The following is a 22,027-nucleotide window of genomic DNA, read 5'->3' as shown; positions in this document are numbered from 1 at the left end:
TGAACATGCAAGGGGGTTGATATCCTTAGAGTCTGCCCAGTGGCAGAACCTGGTCCACTTGCTCTTATACTGGGTTCTGGTAGCTTTGCTCCTAGCCCCCTGTATGATCTCTAGATTAGCCCGAAAAAGGCTGAGGTGCCCTACCTTGATCTGCTCAGGAACCAGGCTGTGAGGGCTAGTTTCTGTGGCGCGGGGTGGATGACGATGCCCCCCTGCTGCGCCAGAAGATGTGCTGGGCCCGTCGGAAGGTGAATGGGACGTCTCTCGGAGAGGCTGAGCAGCTCCGAGAACCATGGCCTGGCTGGCCACCATGGAGCTATTAGAATGACGCTGAGGTGGCGAGATTCCTTGATTTTGCATATCACTGTGTATCAGTGGTGTGGGCGGGAAGGCGTATGCTGTCATGCTGTTCCACTGAATCTGAAATGCATCGCCCAAGGAGCTGGGGCCCTGTCCCTGCCAGGAGGCAAACTGTTGGCACCTGCTGTTGCCCCAGGTGGCAAACAGGTCCACCTGGGGGTGTCCCCATCTACTGAAGATCTCCTGCAGCACGAGGTTGTTCAATTGCCACTCGTAATTGTCCGCTGCCAGTCTGCTGAGCCTGTCCGTCTCCAGGTTGGATTCACCTGGAAAGGTGGACGGCCGTGAGGTAGATGTTGTTCTCCAGGGCCCATTCCCACATGCTGACAGCCACCCTGCACAGTGGAGGGGGCCTGGTACCTCCCTGCTTGTTGACATAGAACATGCTGGTTGAGTTGTCTGTCTGAATGAGGATGACCTTGCCATCGATAACCGGAAGGAAGGCTCTGAGCACTAGCCAGATGGCCTTCAGTTCCAGCCAACTGATGTGGTACTCCTGCTCCTGCCTTGTCCAGGTGCCATGGACGCAGTGGCTGTCCAAGGTGCCCCCCTCATCCCTTGAGAGAGCAGTCCGTAGTGATGGTGACCTGTGGGGTAGGTTGCTGGAAAGGCTTGCCCGTCCGCAGGTTGCAGTCCCTGGACCACCATGTGAGGTCCGGGTGAAGAGAAGGAGGAATGTTGATCATCTCCGCCAGAGAGCTCCGCTCCTGCTTCCATGATGCTGCAAAGTGCAGCTGTATCCTCCTCATCCTGAGTTTCGTGTGGGGGACGGCCAGTAGGAGCGCTGCCATGAGACCCAGTAGGTGTTGGTACCACCAGGCCGATGTCACTTCGCTGCTGAAGAAGTGCGCAATGGCCCTCTTGATGGCTGTGATCTTGTCCCCCGAAGGAAAAAAACTCTCGAAGCACGTGTCCCAGATGAAACCCAAGAAGGTCAGACTCTGCGTGGGCTGCATTTACGACTTCTTGCGGTTGAGCGAAAAGGCCAGATCGTGCAGTGTGTTCATAAGCGCGTGGGAAGTGCGGTGCACCGCTTCCAGAGATGAAGCCCTGACGAGCCAGTCGTCGAGGTACGGGTATATGTGGTGGCCCTGAGCCCTGAGGAGGGCTGCCACTGTATTCAACAGCCTGGTAAAAACCCTGGGAGCCGAGATGAGGCCGAAGGGAAGCACCTTGTATTGGAAATGGTAGCCCATGATCCTGAAATCGTAGAAAATAACGATGAGGCTGCCAAATTGGAACGTGTAAGTACGCGTCCTTCAGATCCAGGGAGCACATCCAGTCTCCCCTCCACAATGTCTCCGCTATTAAAGCTGGCGTAACCATCTTGAATTTTTATAGAGGTAGGGAGAGGGGTAGGGAGAGGTTGAGGGTGGAAGGTCCAGCACAACTCTCAGGCCCACCTGGTTCTTTTTCTGAATGGCAAAAATCCTGGGTAGAAGCCCAAGCCTCGCTGGGAGGCTGGGACTTCCTTCACTGCTTGGCTCGCGACGAGCGACCGGATGTCTGCCAAAAGAGTTGCTCTCCCAATCTGTGGGAGTGGGGGGGAAGAGAGAGGAGGGGCTGGGAAGGGTAGGCGGTACCCCGTGGATAGTACGGAGAGGATTTATGGGTCTGTGAAATTCTGGTGCCAGAAGTGTGCATGGAGAGCAAGCCTGCCCCCCCACTGGAGACACGTGGACCCACAGGGGTGTGTCATGCCTTCTTTCCCTCTGAGGCAGTTGCGGAGGAGGGGGACTGGAAAAAGCCATTACTCCCCCCCTCTTTTTTGTTGCTTGTGCCGATGTTGGGTCGGCGAGCGGTCCAGCTGCCTAGACCTCCGCTCTTGGAAGCCGCGGAACCCTCCGTATGTACGCCATTTGTCCGAGCGCTGCTGTGACTGGGTGTACATTTTGTGCATGGTCTTTGTAAGAATGGATAAAGGCTTCACCGTTTGTGAGCTGTTTTTCTTTTTATCCAGCTCCTCGTCTGAAGTGGAGTGGAAGAGGTCACTCCCTTCGAACGGCAGGTCTACGATGCGTTCCTGGATATCCGGGTTGAATTTCGTAGCACGGAGCGAGGCCATTCTTCTCATGTCCAAGGCGATGCAGATGACCCGGCCAGAGGTGTCAATGTGGGTCACGGTGGACTCCATGATGTCTTGCGCCACCATCTTGGCCTCTGCCAGTCCCGCCTTGAACCGTGATTGGCTCTGCGCCAGAAGCTCTGGGAGGAAATCCGCAATTTGCCGCCAAAGCCTCTGGTTAACGGCTGCCAGCATGGCATCCACGTTGGCTTGATGAAGAGGCAGGGACGCGTTGGAATACAGCTTCTTCCCATATGCCTCCAAGATCTTCTCCTCCTTGCCTAGCAGTGCTGCGGACGAGGAGGCCGAGGACGACTGAGGCTTGGAGTATAGTGATGCTGCAGCAATCACAGAGGAGTTCGGCTGAGGGTGGGCCAATAGCAAGAGTGTATCCCCCTCCATCTGCCTGTACTTGGCGTCCATGCATCGATTGACCGGCTAGACTAAGTGGGGCTTGAGCCAGCCCTTTTTGGCCAAGGCGACTATGTTCTTCTGCATCGGGATCCCCGTTCTCGCTGCAGGACGTAGCGTGAGGCAAGGACCCCCTCTGATGGTTGCTCAACCTCAGGTTGAGGAAGGCCCAAGTACTCTGCCAGCCCTGCAAGACATTTGTGGAAGGCATTGGCTCACTACGGTATGTCGCTGTCTTCCTCCTCATCTGTGTCCACCTGGGGGTCCGGTTGTTCCGGCACCGGTAAAGAGGTGCTGGGAGCCAAGGGCTGAGGTGTGGATACCGGAGCCGGAGGCTGCAGCGGAGGCTGTTACGGAACCGCCTGCAATATCGGTTGAGGGGCCAGAGCGGCCGGCGGAGGCTGCACAGGGACCAGGGGCACCTGTACTGGGGCCTGCAGCACAGGAGCCATTAGCGGGAGCACGTCCCTGATGGCGTCCCTGAGGATGACCCCCATCTGAGGTGATTTCGTGAGCCTGAGAAACCTTTAAAAAAATCTGTCCTCACAGGCCAGAGGGGTGGTAGGTGATATTGACTGGGTAGCGGGCGGCTGCTGGAGCTGTTGCGTGCGCTGCCCATGCGGACGCAGTGGGAATGTCCCCAGCGCATATGAAGGATAGGCTGTAGGCCACATGCCTGTTTGACACCAGTCCCACCTTGACACTCGTTCCTCCACCTGCTCCCTTCCTTGGTGCGGTATCGGGCAGGTGTCCGTAATGGCTGGCATCTTGTCGAGCTGCCTTTCACGTGCCTGTGCGTCGTGTTGCTTGGCTCACTGGGCTCAGCTACGTCCAGGACTCTTGAGTATGGATCATGAGACTTACCCTGCTCTTCAGGCCGAGACCTGGTAGGTGTTTCACCCTCAGTGGATCTGCCGGTAGTACTGCGTATAGGTGCCCCTCTCTGACATGTTGCCGGTACTAGGGTGTGGCCCCTCGGGTGAAGACCCGGTAAAAGAAGCTTCCGGTCCCTCAGCACTGTCACCGAGGATCCACTGACCCCTCGGCCTGCAGGCCAGTAGCTGACTTAGCCTGGGTAATCGTGCTGGTATGAGAACCTGAGCGGTTTCTCCCCCGCGGGCGAGTCCTTGGAAAGGAGTCTCCCTTGCGGGGTGCGCTGGAAAAGAGTGGCCCTACCTTGGTCCTGGATCAATGATTGATGAAGTCCTTCAGGTCCTCTGGCTAGTCTGTTCTTCAGAGACCTCGAGGAAAGCACGTTGCACACAGTACAAGCTTGCCAGCCGTGGACTGGGACAAGGCAACGTAGGCAGAGGGTGTGGGGGTCTGAAGTTGGAAAGAGCCTGTCGCAGGATGGACACCTGCTGAACCCTGTAGAAGTCGACATGCGCCGGGGAGGAGCGGGACGCCTGAGAACCGAGTACCTGAATGATAAAAAGACAAAAAGACAGAAGAGAAGAAGTATCCGCGCGTGGAATTACATGGCCGAAAGCCAAACCCAGGAGCGCTGGTGAATTCGGCCTGTTCCCGTCAACGTGGAAAAGGGGACTGAGGTGTGGTGCCAGAGGGCGGAGTCAGGGCAGTGCATGCTCCCATGGCCGCACTCCTGCGCGCCTCTAAATTTAAAGGGGAAGAAGGTTTTTTCTGGTGAAAAAGGTTCTGTTTTCTGCCTCTAGGAACGGACGCTGATGAGGTATGGAGGAAAGGGGATGGGACACGAGTATGGAGGATTGTTGTAGGGGGCACATGGGTCTACTCGTGGGCAGAGGAGTGCAGTAGTGGGCAGAGGAATGCCGTTGTGTGATTAGGAGTTGAGTAGGTGAGGTGTTGCAGTTGGAGGAGTAGTGGGAAGAAATAGCGGAGTGAAATGGGAGGAGTGATTACAAAAAATAGTGGAGGCGAGAACCAGGAGGAGTGAAACATTGGAGGGACAGAGAACTGTTAGGAGGAGTAAGAGTACAGAGGGAGAAGTGTAGGTGACCGTCAGTGAAGTAGCTTGAGTCTGAGTAATTGCAAAGCACAATCCTAAACACCTTTTAGAATAGTAAACGTTGGCTAGAATAGTAAAAGCTAGGAAATCCCTGAGGGTGTTTATAAAGCCTGCACTTAGGGAACAACCGGTAGCCGAATCAGTAGTACCTACCAGGGCGTATGACAAGGGAGACAAGAGAGAGATGGCTGGTCCTAGGGCCCACAAGGACTGCAAAAATAAAAAATAAAAACCCTTGGACTGTTCTTGTGACTCAGTGTTTCCTGTGACATCTGTGGCATGGTTCAGTGTTACATGCTTACATATAAAACTTGACCTCAATATGCATAATAAACAACAAACCCACGTTTGTGGGCCTACCTAAAGCAAAAACAATTAATAAGATAAACATGAAATGAGAAGATTATACGATACAGTAACCTATATGCAGAGGTTGGGACAATGATAGGTGAACTATACAGTACAGAAAGGAAATACCAGAGAATAATGATATACATTACTCACCGTAATCATATTTCTGATGATTGTGTCTGCTTAGATTCACATTCTGTTTATATAGTGCGACATCTGGTGGTGATCGCGGAGTGTTGCATCTTTTTTCAAAGATCGAAAAGGGACATCAACATGGGCGTGACTAACGCTATCCCGAACGTGATGTGTAGTGTACCCAAAATCCCTCACGTGTCGAGGTCCCACTGGTTGTTTTTCTTCTGCCGTGAGGGAGCCTTGCAGAATGTGTGAGTGAGTACAGAAGAGAGAAGGTGTACGATGTATATATACCTTCTACTCCAAGATGGGAGGGAGGGTGGACACATATGAATCTAAGCAGATACAATAATCAGAAATACGATTACAGTGAGTAATGTATGTTTTCTGATGCTTGTGAATATGCTTAGAATCGCATGCTGTGCATAGACTAGCGCGCAGTAACCAGAGATGGTGGTGGGATGTGTGAAGGAGCAGTAGCAAAGAGATGTCTTAGAACTGCTTGTCCCACCTGAGAATCAGCCAGAGTGTGTGTCTAAGCAGTAGTGTTGGGTGAAACTGTGAACAGAACTCCAGGTTGCTGCTTTGCAAATGGAATCTAGAGGAACATTTGCAATAAAAGCTATGTAAGCCCCTGTGCCCCAAGTAGAGTGAGCTCTAGGAGTAAAGGGTAGATTTCTCCTGGCAAAAGAGAAACGCAATCTGTGCAATTTATAATCTATTTGGAAATATCTGATTTAAATACAGGTTTGCCTTCTCTACCAGCTGCCACAGAGACAAAGAATTGGTTTGTCTTTCTCAGTGGCTTTGTTTTTTCAAGGTAGAGATTACTGCCCTCCTCACATACAGTGTGTGGAGGCTTCTTTCTGCCAAGTTAGTGGGGTTTTGGAAGAAAGTGGGAAGTTTGATTGATTGATTTACATGGAACTTTGCAATGATTTAAGCGCAAAATGTGGGTGTGTGCGCAAAACCACCTTGTCTTTGTGAATAGTTATAAAGGGATCTTGAACTGAAAGGGCCTGCAGTTCACTAACCCTCCTTATTGAGGTAATAGCTACTAGAAAGGCAGTCTTACAGGTTAGGGCCTTAAGGCTAGCCTTGTGTATAGGCTCAAAGGGAGGCCACCCATTAGTCCAGTATAGACAACATTAAAGTCCCATCCAGGAGTTGGGTTGGAAATGGGGGGATGAAGTCTCTTCACCCCTTCCATGAAGGCCTTAACGACAGGAATTGTTCACCATGAAATCTTGTTCTGAGACGTGGTATACACAGAGCGCGCGGCCAGGTGGACCTTTAGGGAATTGAAAACAAGTCCTGAGTCTAATAGGTGTGTTAGATAAAGGACAATATCTTTAGGGGGGCAGTAAATGGGATTGAAGTTCTAAGTATTGCACCAGATAGCAAAGCACTTCCACTTGTTGGAGTAGCAATGTCTTGTGTTGAGTTTTCGTGCTTCACTGAGTATGTCCATGCATCTCTGAGGGAGTTAAAGGTGCCCAAACTGTATGACTTCAGGAGCCAAGCTGCTACGTTGAGTGTTTGGGGGCACGGATGCAGTGTCTCTCCATGGTTTTGAGACAGCATGTTGTAAGGGCATGGCAGCTTCCTGGGAGAGGAGACTTGACATTTCCGTGAGATGGGAGAACCAAGGCTGTCGGGCGCACATTGGTGCCACCAGGATCATTGTGACTTGTTCCTGGTGCATCGTGTGCACTATCCTGTTGAGAAGGGGAATCGGGGGGGAAAAGCGTAGGCAAATCTCCTGGACCATGTTATTCATAGACTGTTCTCCTTGGAGTATTTCTGGGGATACATGGAGGCGTAATCTGTGCATTGGGCATTGTCCAGAGTTGTGAACAAGTTGATCTCTGGGAAACCCCAATCTGTAAAGACGTTGAGTAGAATGTGCTCTTGTAAGCACCACTCTCGCTCTACGAATAGGGGGAAGTCTCTGTTGAGCATGTCTGCCATAAGATTGTGGTCCCCTGGAACATGTTGTAAGAGGAGGAACATGTCGTGTTTGCGTGCCCATTTCAGATGTTCTGGGACAGTTTGGCTAGCCCTGGAGAGTGAGTGTCCCCCTGTTTGTTCAGGTAGTACATGGCCGTGGTACTGTCTGTAAGGACCAGAACTGTGTTCCCCTGAAGTTGTGCTTGAAAGGCTTTCAGGGCTTTGAACATTGCAAGCAGTTCCAACATATTTATGTGATTGGGTGCTACTGATGGGGACCACATGCCATGCGCTGTCTGTTGAAGGAGGTGAGCCCTCCACCCCAACAGAGATGCATCTTTGGTGAGAGTGGCCTCTACTGTGCGGGTGGTGAAGATTTTCCCCCGCAGAAGGTTTCCCCTTGACCAACACTGCAAAGACTGAATGAGGGCTGTAGAGACAACCACTAGAACGTCCTACTGGCCGCTAGCCTGACACCATTGGCTCGAGAGCCACTCCTGCATGTGGCATTTGTAAAGACGAGCGGGAGGAACTAGGAAGACGCAGGAAGCCATTATCCCCAGCAGCTGCATGGCCTTGCGAACGGTTAACCTGTGACTGGCTACATAGTGAGGGATCTGGAATAGCATGTTTTGAACCCTCTTGTTGGAGGGGAAAACGAGCCCGTCTTCTGTCCAAATCAAGGCCCCCAGAAACTGTTTGACTTTGCTGGGGACCAGATTTGATTTCTTTTTGTTGATAGAGAATTCCGGGCTGAATACGAGATCCACTATCGCCTGGGTATTTGCGACAGTGGATCACCTATTCAGGGGCTTCTGATGAAGACAACGGTACCCTTGCCCTCTTACGAGTAGGGGTGACAACCAGGGAGTTCGGGATAGCATAGCCTTTGATGTAGAGCGGGCCTGAAGGAGCCGGGCAAAACATTTCTTCCACACAAGGGTTTACTGCACATGTGAGTGATGGTGTGAGCAATGAGGGGGCCCGGCGCTTCTTGATTAAGTTCAGCAAAGCAATGGCTTGGTTGACCATGGTCTTTTCCTTAAGAATATTTTCTACAAGTCTGAATCGGGTACGGCTTTGTGTGTGGTAATCTTAAAATGGTCAGTCGCTTTTTTTCGTCTATAGGCCAAGAGTCTCTAGGCTGGGAGGCGCATCCAGAAAAATATTGTCAGGGTCAGTGTCATGTGGCAGGGTGTGCCACGTGCCCGGGTCATCCGCAGGGTTCCAGTCTGGGTTCTGGTAGGTCGGATCCTGCCTGCCCTAGCTGTGGTCTTGAACATAGAAAAAGGCTTGGCTAGGATCATCTGGATCACCCCCAAAAACATCCACTTGGAGGTCCTGATGGAATTCCTCCAAGGAGGAGAACTGGTCACAAGAAAGTGGAGCCTATGGGACACAGGAGGGATAGGCACGGGTCCACGGACATGTGGGAGGGCAAGGGCTCCAAAATAAGGTCAACGGCCTCCGAATTAGAGCTACAGCTGCCAACGAATTCCTCGTTTGAGGCCCCGGTGGGGAAGTGACTCTCGGCTTGCATGGCATAGGCTGCCCACCATTTCGTACGCCTGTCTTTCAGGGTCTTTCGCCAAAAGAGCTTACGGGCTTTACACGAGCGCTCGTTGTGGTCTTTGGGGAGACAACTATTGCATTGGCAATGGGTGTCCTTTCAAAAGAATTTTCTGTTGCAAGACAGGCAAAATGTAAAGAGTGCCTGTCCATAGCAGAGGGAAACATCAGCCAGACCAAGAGAAAGGGAAGAGAAGGGGTAAAGGAAAGGCATCCTCAAGAGAAGACAATGAAACAGGGCCCCACTCTTCCTACTGTAAAGGGTGGGCCGGAGGCCGGACAGTCACCAATCAGCCCAGGCTGGAAAGTCGACAGACAGGTCCAGTTGGCGAACAGCTGTTGAGTAGTCATCAAAGGCAAGCGAAACCACTGAAGACCATTGAAGTAGCAATATAAACTCTTAAGAGCTCTGCATTATGTGCAACCAACTGGGTAGGCAGAAAAAAAAAAATCTTGTGGGAACTAAACGCGTGTGGGATTTTGGGTACACTACATGTCATGTTAGGGATAGTGTTACAGTCACGCCCATGTTGACGTCCCTTTTCGATCTTTGAAAAAAAGATGCAATACCCTGCGGTCACCGCTAGGTGTTGGACTATATGCACAGCATGTGATTCTAATCAGATTCACAAGCATCAGAAATTAGAATTACCAATGCCTAGCCCAGAGTAGTATGTACATAGTTTTCCTACTACTCAAAAAATGACTGAAAATGCACTTACCACTATCTCTGTCTTTCCCACTGTCGCTGAGAAGCAATGCTCTGTCATAATTTCTTTCTCTTACTTGTTCAACTGCAGTTGGAGCCATCCTAAAGACAAAAGCTCTTTTTTAGTGTTTAATGCAAGGCAGCTCCATGTGGCAAAATAGGTTTCATAAATTGAAAAAAACCTTTTTAGTTGATTGTGTCATAAATAATTAAACACAGAAACAAGCTCAGAAAGCAAAAAAACAAATGCTCGACCAATAAAGGTGTGTACCACCACAAAGAGTTCATAAGGTCCATTAACATTATCCGTGCATGTAGTGGCTGAATGAAAGGATCAGTCCTCCTTCCACAAGGATTTAATGACAATTTGTGCGTGAGTTTGGGGGCCTGGAGGTGGGGTTGGGAGATTCTTAGGGGGCAATGCCTTTATAAAGGATTCAGGATCAATCAGCATTTTTTTTCTTTGGCGGTGCATTAATATTTGCCCTGAATTAAAGTTAGTGAGAGCGTAGCGAGGTAGCTGAAGAAATGTAGTGGGGTTCATGGTAGCCGAGGGGAGGACTGGGCAACAACCAAAGAATTTACAATCGGTTCTTTACAGTAATACATGAAAAAATCAGATGGATTCCATGTCACCAACAGTAGTACATACAAGCATTGTACTACATTTTCATGATGCCAATGACCAAAACATATGCCAGCATTGCAATGTAAAACATATTTCCATGCTGCCTGAGTCCAAATAAATGCCTATATTGACACTGTAAAACACCTTTCATGATGCTGCCCACAATATATGCCTCTGACCACCATATATTACAGAATGACACTGAAAAAAGAACATTCATACCGTAGTGAGAGCCCCACTGGCCCAAAACACACAGACAAGCACATGTTTCACTAACATACACAGCCATACATATCTCTCTCGCTCTCTCTCTCTCACTCACTCACTCTTACTCACTCATACACACACGCACAAATTATGTGCATGAGAGATCGGGGAGATCGTGCTTTGCCTGCTCAGAGTGTACACCATTGTATTATCTTCTCTAGCTAGGTGAACAGCTGACAGAGAGATCCCATTTTGTAGAGCACAAACCTAGAGCTGCATTTCCTCCCTGCACAGTGGTAGTGTCCCTACGCTGCCTCTTTTGTTGAGGTAATGCATGGCCACTGTGTTGTCTATCATTATCACAACGTTATTCCCCTGTATTAAAGGTAAAAAGGCATTCAGCAGCAGTCTGAGCTCCCTCAGCTCTAACAGGTTAATGCTTAGCCTTGCTTCTGATGGGTACCGAAGCCCACTGCCCACCCTGTGACGGACAAATCTGTGACTACAGTTAACTCTGGCCAGGGTTGCCTAAAAGGTTCCCCTATCATCATATTCTCCTCACAGGCCGAGCACAGGAGATCCTGTCTAACATTGCTCGAGCCTGAAGAATGTCTGTCATCCTGCCTGAGAATTGTGACCATTGGGGTCTGAAGACCCACTGGAGGAACCTCATCCTTAGACAGGGTTCTGGCACTAGGAAAATGCTGATCGTCATTAGGACCAGCAATCTCAGAAAGTTAAAGGCCGGAAGATGTTGGACATTCTGAAATCACTTTACCATCTGCAAGTTATGTTGAGCGCTCAAATCCAGTGGCGAAGCTTTCCTTGAGGAAGAGTCCAGGCCCACTCTAGGGAATTGAAGCTTTTGGGAAGGTGTCACCTGGGACTCTTGAAGTTGAGGGAGAAGCCCAATTTGTGGAGATAGTGGCAAGTGCTGTTGAGATGTTCCAGAGCCTATTCGGTAGAACGAGCTCTGATCAGACAATTGTCTAGGTAGGGAAAGATGTGAATCCCTCCCCTCCTTAGATTCGCTGCCGCCGCCACCACCACCATGAACTTGGTGAAGACCCTTGGTGCGGAGGTGAGCCCGAAAGGCAGTACTCGAAACTGACAGCGAGCGCTGCCAATGGCGAACCTCATGTACTTTCTGTGCTTGGGATGTATATGCACATGAAAGTAGGCATCTGGAAGATCAAGTGACACCAAACAATCCTGGAGCTGAATGGCCTGGAGGATCTGAGAAAGGGACCATCTTGAATCTGTCCTTCCTGAGGAACTTGTTCAAGCGTCTTGGGAACCAGAAAATAAGTTGTATTGCTCTGCTACAGGTACCCTTTCCATGGCAACTATCTCCAGCGGGGAGATAATTGCTTGCTCAGGGGACAATCTAGGGGTCTTTTTAGAAATGGGAGACCATTGAGCTACTGTCTGTGGCACCCAAGCATCCGCCATTCCTCTAGATGCTGAGTCAACCTGCCTCCCACCAGAGTCTTGTGAGTGAAGCACTCAGAGTGGTTTTGCAGCTGTGGCTGTGCAGAGGTTAATGACGAGGAGACTGCCTAAGCTGTTCTTCCTCCACGACAAGTAGAGCAATGTGGAAATCTCCTTTGCCCTCTTTGGACAGATGGGCCTCTATCTCTTTGTCCAAAGGAAGTGTAGAAATTGAAAGGAGGTCCTCTCCAACTGTGAAAGGGTGAATGCTGCAGTTGAGGCTGACTGATGGCTGCCCCCAAAGATTTTGCAGCCATCTTAGAAGCTTAGATCTTCTCTAAACCCATGCCCCAAAGAGGTTTGACCCATCAAAGGACATGTCTAGAAGTCTACACTGGACATTGGCAGCAAATCCAGATTCACGTAGCTATGCAAACCTCCTAATGACTGCACTTGATCCCATAGAGCAGCCAACATACTGATGCGTCCAAACACGATTAGTTACCATCATTAATAATGTTGTGGAAGCCCTCCCTCGTTTTCCCTTGAGGGATGTTGTCGGCTGCTTGGGCGAGTACATTCGACAAAGTGAATCTGTACTTTGCTAATGCACAAGACACATTAATGGCCTTCAGTGCTATACTCCCATCAAAGAACACCCTTTCTGCCAGCATGTTATACTTCTTGTCATGTATGTCAAGTGGATGAAAGGATATGCAGCTGCTTTAGAAGGGGAAGTAGCCGCCTGTACCACTAAACTCTTAGGAGTAGGGTGCCTGGAGAGAAATCCACGTTCAAAGGCTGATGGTCTATACTTCCTAACCAACTCCTTATTGACTGCCAGTGTGGTATTGGGGTTCTGCCAATTTTTCAAAATGGTGTTTTTAAGACCAGAATGGAAAAGCAGTACAGGTTCTTTGAGTGGACCTTTGTAAGGATATCCGTATGGTCATCCTACACTATGTCCTTTGCAGGACGACCCCAACCCAAATACTCAGTGACTCTGTTCACCACTCTACTCTATGCAGCACTTGGATGAGCAGTTGTGTCAGATGAGCCAAACTCCACTTTTGGAGAAATGGGTGCCTTAAGGCATGTAGCCAAGTCCTCTAAGCAAGATTCCTCACTAATGAGTTCCTCAGGGAAATTGGATGCGCTAAAATTTCATAAACAAAAGATACAACATCCTCGTCATCTTCTTGCTCTTCAAAAATGGATCCAAAGCACTTTAAAAAGTCTTTCTTCGATAAAGGCTTAAAACTGGATCAAAGGATGACGTAGATGGTTTTGAGCCCTTCGATAATGAAGATGTCAAAGGTTTAGGCTTAGATACACGCTTTGCGGGTTGACACTGTCGACGCATCTCGAGTAGGCATTGTAGAGAATTTCAGAACTGGTCTTTTGGGTGTGCAGGTCAGATCCTTTGACAATTCCCTGCTGGATTTTGAAGGTGCTGTGGGATCGTTGGCCTTTTTGGCTCTTGCGAGGGACTGGGAACAGCCGTCTTCGAAAAGACCTCCATCATCTTATGACGGAACTCTTCCCATTCTGCTGCTGAGGCACATTTGTCTGGGAAACGTATCGGTCTCTTGTCGGGCAAGGAGATGATGGTGTCTCTTTTTAGATTTTCTTCAAGAGTGACACAAATCGCTCCTTGACCTCGACCGCTTGGAACATTTGGATCAATGTTTAGGCCTCTGACAAGATTTATCCCTAAAACTCCTATCTTCAGAGGATTTCTTCTTTGTTGAAGTAGAAGACAGGGATTTTGATACCTGACCGACCTAGGGCAATGTTAGACATCCTCTCCTTTGAGGCCTTGCTATTTATTGACTGACAGGAGCCACAGTCGTCGACTTCATGCTCCTTACCGAGACATCAGAGGCATAGCCTGTGTGGATCTGTGATCAACATCTTCAAATCACAGTCTGCACTCCTCTTAAACCCTGTTATCAGAGTAGACATATTCAAAGAAATAGTAACTAGGCAGTAGAAACTCAAGGTAAGAATCGCAGAGGCGAGTCGAACCATCCCAAAGCGTGGTGTGCATGTGGAAAAACAGAACTGAGTCAACGGGTGCAGTGCATGCTACATATGCCAATGTTGATGTCACGTCCACGCACGGGAATGGGAGCCACTGAGGGGCATTGACCCAACAACACACAGCAACCTCTGCTGTTGAAAAGTTTCCAGAACTGCAGGCAGTATATCGGTATATCAAAGCTGAGGAACCAGCAGGTTGTGTGTAATCTGGCTGGTTCCCACCGCGGTAATCTGTGAATTGTCTCGTCTCTTATTTTGTTAGCAAAAGGCTCAAGTTCTAGAGCAAATAATGACAGGGATAGGGGACAACCTTGACATGCTCCTCAGTGGATAGAAATTGTGTCCGATAGTTTTTTTTTCATTCTGATAGAATGGTTAAAAATGGTTGGCTAAAATTTACAAAGAGTTAATTTATGAAATTCGGTCCAAAACCAAAGGTCAAGACCTTGGGTAATTATGTCCAGCTTATGGTATCAAGAGCCTTAACTGCATGCATCATCAATAAGGGTAGGTGTGTTTTCTGCACCAATTGATTGTGTCGAATAACTGTATGGGTATTATCATGAGTATGACGAATAACAATAAATCTGAATTGTTCCAAGTCAATCAGTTTCAGTAATAGTGGGGCCAAACGGTGGGCTAGTATTTGTGGGCGTCGTAGATAAGGATACCTAGGCAGCGTTACGCTGAACAATCACTAGGGTCCCTACCAGGTTTGAGTAGGAGAATAAGGATAGGACCTTCCATGAGTGGAGTTACGTTTCCTGTTATTAAGAAATGATTAAAGAAGCGTGTTAGTGGACCCGATAGTTGGGTGGAGAATATTTCATAAAATGCTATGGAGAAGCATTTTGGGCCCAGGGATGTACCCGAGAGGAGAGACCGTATAGCCTGCAAGACCTGCTCTATTTCAATAGGAATCTCCAATTGTATCCTATCTTCTACTGTGAGAGTGGGGAGTTACGTCTGATCAAGATAAAGCTGTTGTTGTTCAATTTCTGAACTTTCAGCTGTAAACAAAGAAGCATAACAGTCTGAAAAAGCTTTAACGTTGAGGGTTCATCAAATTTTACATCTCCATTAGGGTCCTTTAGTCGTTGTATATGGTACCTTGTCTGTAGTCATCGCAGTTTCAATGACAGTTTTTGTTACTTCATCAGTTAGCAATGTTTCCAACGACCTCCTAGCAGTCCATAACAAAAGACTTTTCACGACCCTGTTTGTTTGTGTTCCAACTTTAAGGCTGTAATCTGGGCTTCTAGATCAGTTATGTGAGAGTATAGTAGTCTATGCTTGGTGGCTGCTAACTTGATTAATTCACCTCTGAGTACAACCTTGCAGGCGTCCCATAGTGCTTTCAAAGAAACTTCCCCATTATCATTTAATTGAAAATATTGGACAATATGATTGTCAATTTTCTTATTCAAGATAGGGTCCCTCAGAAATGTATCTTTTAGGTGCCAGGTGGTGGATCTGGGCAGTTGGTCCTCGTCCATGGAAATGGTTAGGGTAATGAGGGAGTGGTCTGAGGGGATCTTATTTCCGATGGCTGCCTCTTGAATAGAATCTAATGTGGAGAGAGGAGAAAAAAGCATATGTCAATCCTGGAGTGACTGTTATGGACATGAGAGTAGAACATGTAATCGTCATGCGGATGGAGGTATCTCCAGTCGTCGACTAAGCCCAGATCTGTAATGCCATGGGTAAGGGTCCTTGAGGAGTGCGCGTGGGTTGGGGAGGAGCTTTTGAGGAGCATTCTTTAGTTGGATCGGCCACAGTGTTAAAATCCCCCCCGGAATAGTTCCTCTTACATAAACTGGCCAATCATTGGGAACAGGTGATAGAAACAACCTGGTTGGTGATCATTAGGGCCTCAGACTGAAAAGAGTTATGGATTTGTCTGCTAGGATTCCAGAGAGGTTTATATAACGCTTGTCAATATCTTTAAGGAACTGTTTTAAGTAAAAGGCATTTTCGCATAAACCAATATTGCTACCCCCCTCTGTTTACAGCCAGCAGAAGCAAAAAATTGAAGAGGGATCCTATGCGAGGTAAGGTGACACACATCTGTTTTTTTTCAAATGAGCTTCCTGGAGAAGCATGATATCTGCATTCTGATGAGCAGGCCTTTGCAAAAGTGCCTTTCTCTTAAAGGGAGGGTTGAGCCCCTGTACTTTACCAGAGATTATCTCAACAGACATTAATGGCCTCAAAATATTGCATCTATCATTGCGGTAGCTAATCAAGGTGTTTAAGTATATGTTAAATCGCTCCCCCATCATGGATTTCCTCAGTCTATTCAATGGGTAGGCTTATTGAGAGAGGCCGCTCCACACCATTTTCAACCATGATGATGGTGTATGTTGTCCTGGTTAGGACATTTCTAAGGTTAAGTGTGAAGTCTCATTTCGTCCCAGATGTGTCTTTACATTTCCCATTAAACTACAACAATCAACACAACTTTCAGAACATTCAAATAAAACAGAAGTGTGATTAATCTTTGTAAAGTCAGATGTTTACATAACAGTTTCATACAACAATCTCTTGCCTTTTCACTCCTCATCTTCAAAGGATGTAGTGTGTTAGGGGGTGTAGCTTTTACCATGAGCAGGAATTGTTGATATACTTGTATTAAGGGCATACTGTTGCTTATTGGATTCATATAGTGTCATGGGGACGCATTCATTGCCTAGAGGTTCAATGGTTCTCAGGCGGTCAACAGTTGGGGATTTCACGTTGGTCAGCTGTTTTGAGTTATTTATATTACATAATAATGTTCACTCTGGCTCATCTTCCTGGCGTGCCTCTTGAGTATTACTCTGATTTCTCCTGTCAGGTCTTGTAGGCCTGCACGTCCAGCACGAGCAGAGACATGTCGAGGTGCAGGAGGCCAGGTCACTTTCTGCAGGGAATTCAGCTTGGAGCAGAGTAGAAGCATCCTCTAAGGAGATATCTGACACTGGCCGTTGTTGTATTAAAAAAGAAGTTTGAATGGAAATCCCCATTTGTACATAATGGAGTGGGCCCAGAGCCAGGTCGTCACTGGTCTCATGGCTCACCATTTCTGGAGGCTGGTTTGAGCCAGACCCTGAAAGAGGTGGAGTTTTGCTCCTGTGAAGGTGTAAACCTTGAGGGATTTGGCCTTTCTCACGATATCTTCTTTTATGTGAAAAAAATTAACCCTGGTGAGGACATCTAGCAGGAATCCTTTTGTTTTCGATATGGGGAAATCACTTGATGCGTGCAATCTAGGAGTTTATCGGTATCTGTTGTATGGCCCAAAATGTGTCTGAATCGGTCTTGCACATAGATCCCTAGCTGCGTGTTGGTAATGGTTTGTAGAATCTCACAAAGCCTTATATTATTGTGTCTAGACTGATTTTCTCCATCCTCAATTTTGTCTAACATCAGTGCCACATGTTCCACAATTGTTGGAAGACGTTATTCAATGCCTGCTTGGTCACTTGATATTTCCATAATTTCATTTTCTTCAACCCGTTTCCCCATTATATCGACTTTTTCACAGTTCACCTAGTTCTTGTTTGAAGTCCGCTTTACACAGACATATCGCATATGATTGGGTCGGGCCCCAGACAAAGAGCAGCCAATTTCCTAAAAGTATGGATGAGCAAGACAAAAGTGTTATATCCTCTGCTTCCTCCTCACAGATCTTCCTACCCTGAGTACTTATCTTTTAACATTTGTTCTGCTGTCTGGGCCCCCTGGTTGCTTACTGAAACACAATCCGCTGCCAAGTGCAAGCGGTTGAGGATGTCACCCAATTGGCACACTTGTGTGTATTCCAGGCTCCCACAAAGTGTGTGCGTTATATGAGTTGCCTCCTGTGACTCCAATGCCTCTAACCAGCTGCAGGACCAATAGATGGTTATGGTCGGCCCTGCTTGTTCCTTCGAATACAGGTTGGTGTAGTGCTACACCGTAAGTGTTCCTTATTTATTTATTTATTTGTTTGTTTGGATTTGTAAAGTGTGCAACAGCTCGGAAGCATTGTGGCGCTGGTTACATAAGGGGGTGACAACTTAGTTACAAAGGTAGCAGTAAAAAGAGGTCACAACTTAGTTACATTGAACAGCAAAAGCAAAACTTAGTTACAGTGGTCACAGGCAAAGTAGACTACTCATAGAGGAACAGACAGTTCGTAGCAAGGCTAGTGGAGAGGTTTAATTAAAGAGAGCAGTTTTGAGCTTTTCTCAAAACTGCTTTCCTGACTTCTACAATATTCCTTAGCTGTGGAGAGAGCCCCAGTCACCAGTGATCGTCAGTCTCTGCATATTGCAGCAGTGCAAGGTAGTCTCTCCACCCCCAGAAGCCCAGAGCTTAGGGCTCCGTGAGAGTTCTGAGCCTCCAGCATCCAGCGGTGGTACCTCTGCCTGGGATAGCTTTGCGCTCAGCGTTATGTGTGGGCACTCTTCAAAGCCCCAGCTTCTCCATCACCAGAGGCATGGAACTTAGGGTGCATGAGAGGGCTGCCTCCACCCTCCAGCGATAGTGCCTGTTCCTCTCCGGGTCACAAGCCTGACGTGGCTTAGTGCTCAGTGCTAGTAGTGGATGTTCTTCAAGGCCCCAGCCTCACACATGACGTTTGCTGCATCCGGATTGGAGGGTGTGCTTGTGCAATGACTCAGGTCTCCTCTGGGTGCGGCATGCAATGGGGGTCTCTTCCCAATGTTGGCGGGACACCAAGAGGTAGCAGACGTCTCCCCTTTCCACCTGCATCCAAAGATAGAGCCCCGTCATGAAGCTAGGCAGCTGACCAGACCGCAGTCTGAGTCTTGTTTCCATAAGCAGTTGGGTTTTCACTTAGACCGCCTTGCCAATGTGTGAATTCATGCATGTAACTAGTATTGTAACAGCACCTCGATGCCCATGGGCTTAGTGCACTTTATAAATGTAAAAATAAATAAATACATTTTCTCTGGGTTACGTGGGGGATTTTGTTTTAATTTGGGGTGTCCTGCCCCCACATCCACCGCTATATTGAGTGGATTCCAGTCGAGGAGCACCATGGAGCCATACCTGCAGGTTCGAGGGAGGCACAGTGCCGCAGGTGCCATCTTGATGTCTGCGCTGTGTTGCGTGCCCGGCTTCATAGCACCCGCAGTTTCTGTAGCTATCCAGGCATGCCATGGTCCAATGTTCAGTCAAACTGGACTCCAAGGGATCCTCTGCATAGCGCCTCCACAGCCAACTGCTGCGGACCTTGAAAAGTGGTAAAAAGATGCTATAGTCGTGCCATATATGCAGAGCTGACAGGGAGAGCAACTACACGTCACCCCTGTCTGCCAGGCCCCTCGCACTGTCATGTTTAAACAGGTGGTGAAACTGCCGGGGAGAGAGCAAAGCAACTTGGTGTTGCACTGAGGAGAGCCGGAAAGTAGAAGGAGCACATGCCCAGAGCAGAAATTGAAAGTCACCTGGAAAGACTAAGAGAAACCCTGGGGCTTCACAGCCTTGTGACACTGAAGCAGGCACCAGACCCGCTGGTGCCAGGAGCACACCCGAAGTTGCAGAGCCTGGCAACATGACTGTGAAGGAATCGGCAGTACCATTTGGAACAGCTGGGAGGAGGGAATTGACTGCTGAATGCCAAAGCACCACCAATGCAGCAGGGCGAGGAGGGAGTTGCCCCCGGTGGCATGGCCTGAAAGAAAGTGGGGTAGGAAGAGTGGGCGCCCTGGTTAGAGAGTGGTGGACATGGGGAAGAGAAAAGAGAAAGCCCTGAGACCTCCCAGTCCCCTGATGTTAGGGAGAAATCTCATTTTATGGCTAATTTCCCTCACCTAGTGAGTCCCCCAGCAGCTTTGCTTGACTTCTGGAGTTTATTTTTTTTCACTTGGTAAGAGTGTGAGCTTTCCCCCCACTCTTACCTATGTTTTGCCATGTGTCTTTTACCTGTTGTTTTGTGATTGTGAACTCTGGAGTACACCACCCAGTGGTCCCCTTCTTTTGTATGTTACACAGCACCTTCAGTGCAGTGACACAGGGTTGTCTTTTAGACTTCCCACCAACTCCATTTCTGGGGCTGACTACAGTCCCCCAGAAAAGGGTCAAGTTGCCATTAACTTTACTTAGTCATTTAACCACAGATCCAGTACACGCCATCTTACATGGAGTACTGGAAAGGGTTACACCGTATCCTTTTTTGTGTGTACCTCCTAGAGCATCATTTCGCTCTTTTAACAGTTAGACTTGGCTGGTGGCAGTGGAATCTACCCTAACCTTTCTACCGCGATTGTATTAGATAAACGTGGTATTGTTTTAGGCTATTATATTAGCCTCGAACTTAAAACCGCTTGACCAAATACTTTTTCTTTTGGCTCCAGACGGGGGTATTCGCCATTTCTTTTTGTTAGAGTCCTTCTTGTGTCTTACTTTGTGCGGCAAACCAGGTTTGTCTCCTTTGTTCACCGTCTTATGGCGGGCTTCTGCTCAGAAGCCATCCTCCAGGCGCTTTGGGTGTCTAGGTGGGCTGAATGTGAGGGAGCGGTGTAGTCACCCCCTGCACAGGGTTTCCTAGGAAACCCAAGTCACACTTTGCCTTGATTGGCTGAGGTGGTTGTCCGGGCCGGACAACCCCCCTGCTGCGTGATTGACAGCCAGGCTGTGTGAATGGGGGATTTTCGCATTCAAGGCAGGTCTCTTGGGCTAGAAGTCAGAGTCGCCACTGGAACTACAAGGAACTGAAGAGAAGCGGAGAAGAAGACGGCTGCTGCAACTACCCCATCCCGGTGAAGTCCTGCTGCAGTCCTGAGCTATCTACCCTTCTACGACCAGAGAAGATCCAGCCAGGAGTCTTCTTCCCTTGAGCTTGGTGGGGATAACCAGCTCATCTTCCACAGCCATAGGATCCTCTTCTTGGTCGAAATTGCTGCACATTGCTGTAGTGGTCCAGATAGCCATCTGAAGAGCCTCTCCTGTTTTTAAGGAGCACACCTTTTATTCATCGTCGCTGCTGACGGCTTCATCCCTGTGTGGTGCAGACCCCTCCAGATGTCCCCCTTCTCACCGAAGCTCCAGGAACCGTGGGACTGCAGGAAACCAACAGGAACAACTGCCAGGGCACCAGCTTCTCTATTGAATAAGGTACTGTGTTCTGCTTGAGGAATTAGGGTGAATCCCTTTTCTTCATCTCCAAGGCTTGCCCTTGTCTTCCCTCCTTCTTATAACTTTTGCTTCCTCTGTTGACAATATTTAAGTACTCCTGGCAACGTTGAGTCTCGAACTGTCCGACTGTGTGATCCTCGACAACAGGAACCCGGTTCCACTTGACACTGGCTCCGGCCTATTGACTCTTGATTTTCCGTCAAATAGTGTTCTCTGATTCTGTCTGCCTTGACAAAAGTATTGCCTATGATTTTTGACCCCAACTCTCTCTAGTTAACCCAGGTGCTAAGTGTGTCTTTGCCCTGATAACAACTCTTGCCGCGGATACGCGTTTCTTTAGTAAGACCGAACTGTCATTACTGTCAAAAAGTGATTGCAAGTGTATTCCCGGTAACGTCTTTTGTTTCACAACACCGGTCCGTTAAAACACAGGATACTTACCTTGAGTTAGAGTGTACCAACGTGAATTGGTTGATTGTAGTATATTTTATGTGTGGTTTTGAATTAATAGAAGTGTTGTGTTTATAACAAATGGTTAAAAAATAAATGTACTTATATTTTTCTACCTGAAACCTTGAGTCAGTGTTTGCTTGAGTCACAGTAATTGTGGTCCCTTTGTGTAATCTCTTCTACTGCTCATATACTCTTCAGATAAGCCTGGCTGCTCCGCTAATGCTACCACTTTAACAAAGTAGTACAGGCTTGTACCAAAGGTAAAACTTGTACTGCCACCTGTAGTCTTAATTGTGTGTAGTGGTCCCTAAGGGCACTGCACAGGATTCTGCCTAACAGCTGACACCAAATACAAGCCCAATGCGAGTGACAAGGTGGTGGCAGGCAAAATGTTAAGACACTCCCTAAGAGAGGAAATAAGAGGAAAAGGAACAGCAACGGGAAATGTAAACTCGTAACCCCGGCAACAGTGACGAACTAAATGAGGTGAGGGGTGATTGAACGAGATGTGAACCGTCTGTGGTGAGGGCCCCTGAAGAAGACCCCGGAAGGACTTCCACTTCCCACTGAAGGAAACAGGGGGTAGGGAACATAGAAGAACCC

General features: G+C 48.3%; 1 protein-coding gene across 4 annotated transcripts in view; it reads right to left on the bottom strand.

The window, feature by feature from the left end:
- KMT2E (lysine methyltransferase 2E (inactive)) overlaps positions 1-22,027 on the bottom strand; it is a 3,564,841-nt gene that overhangs the window by 263,159 nt on the left and 3,279,655 nt on the right. For all 4 annotated transcript variants that reach the window (XM_069629119.1, XM_069629120.1, XM_069629118.1 and 1 more), the window contains one exon: positions 9,551-9,639. In XM_069629119.1, coding sequence (XP_069485220.1) covers positions 9,551-9,639 — 89 coding nt within the window. The remainder of the gene's footprint in view (positions 1-9,550; positions 9,640-22,027) is intronic.

Source organism: Ambystoma mexicanum, chromosome 12, assembly GCF_040938575.1.
Source record: "Ambystoma mexicanum isolate Mex_15411 chromosome 12, UKY_AmexF1_1, whole genome shotgun sequence".
Taxonomy (NCBI): domain Eukaryota; kingdom Metazoa; phylum Chordata; class Amphibia; order Caudata; family Ambystomatidae; genus Ambystoma; species Ambystoma mexicanum.
This window is presented reverse-complemented; position numbering and strand designations above follow the sequence as displayed.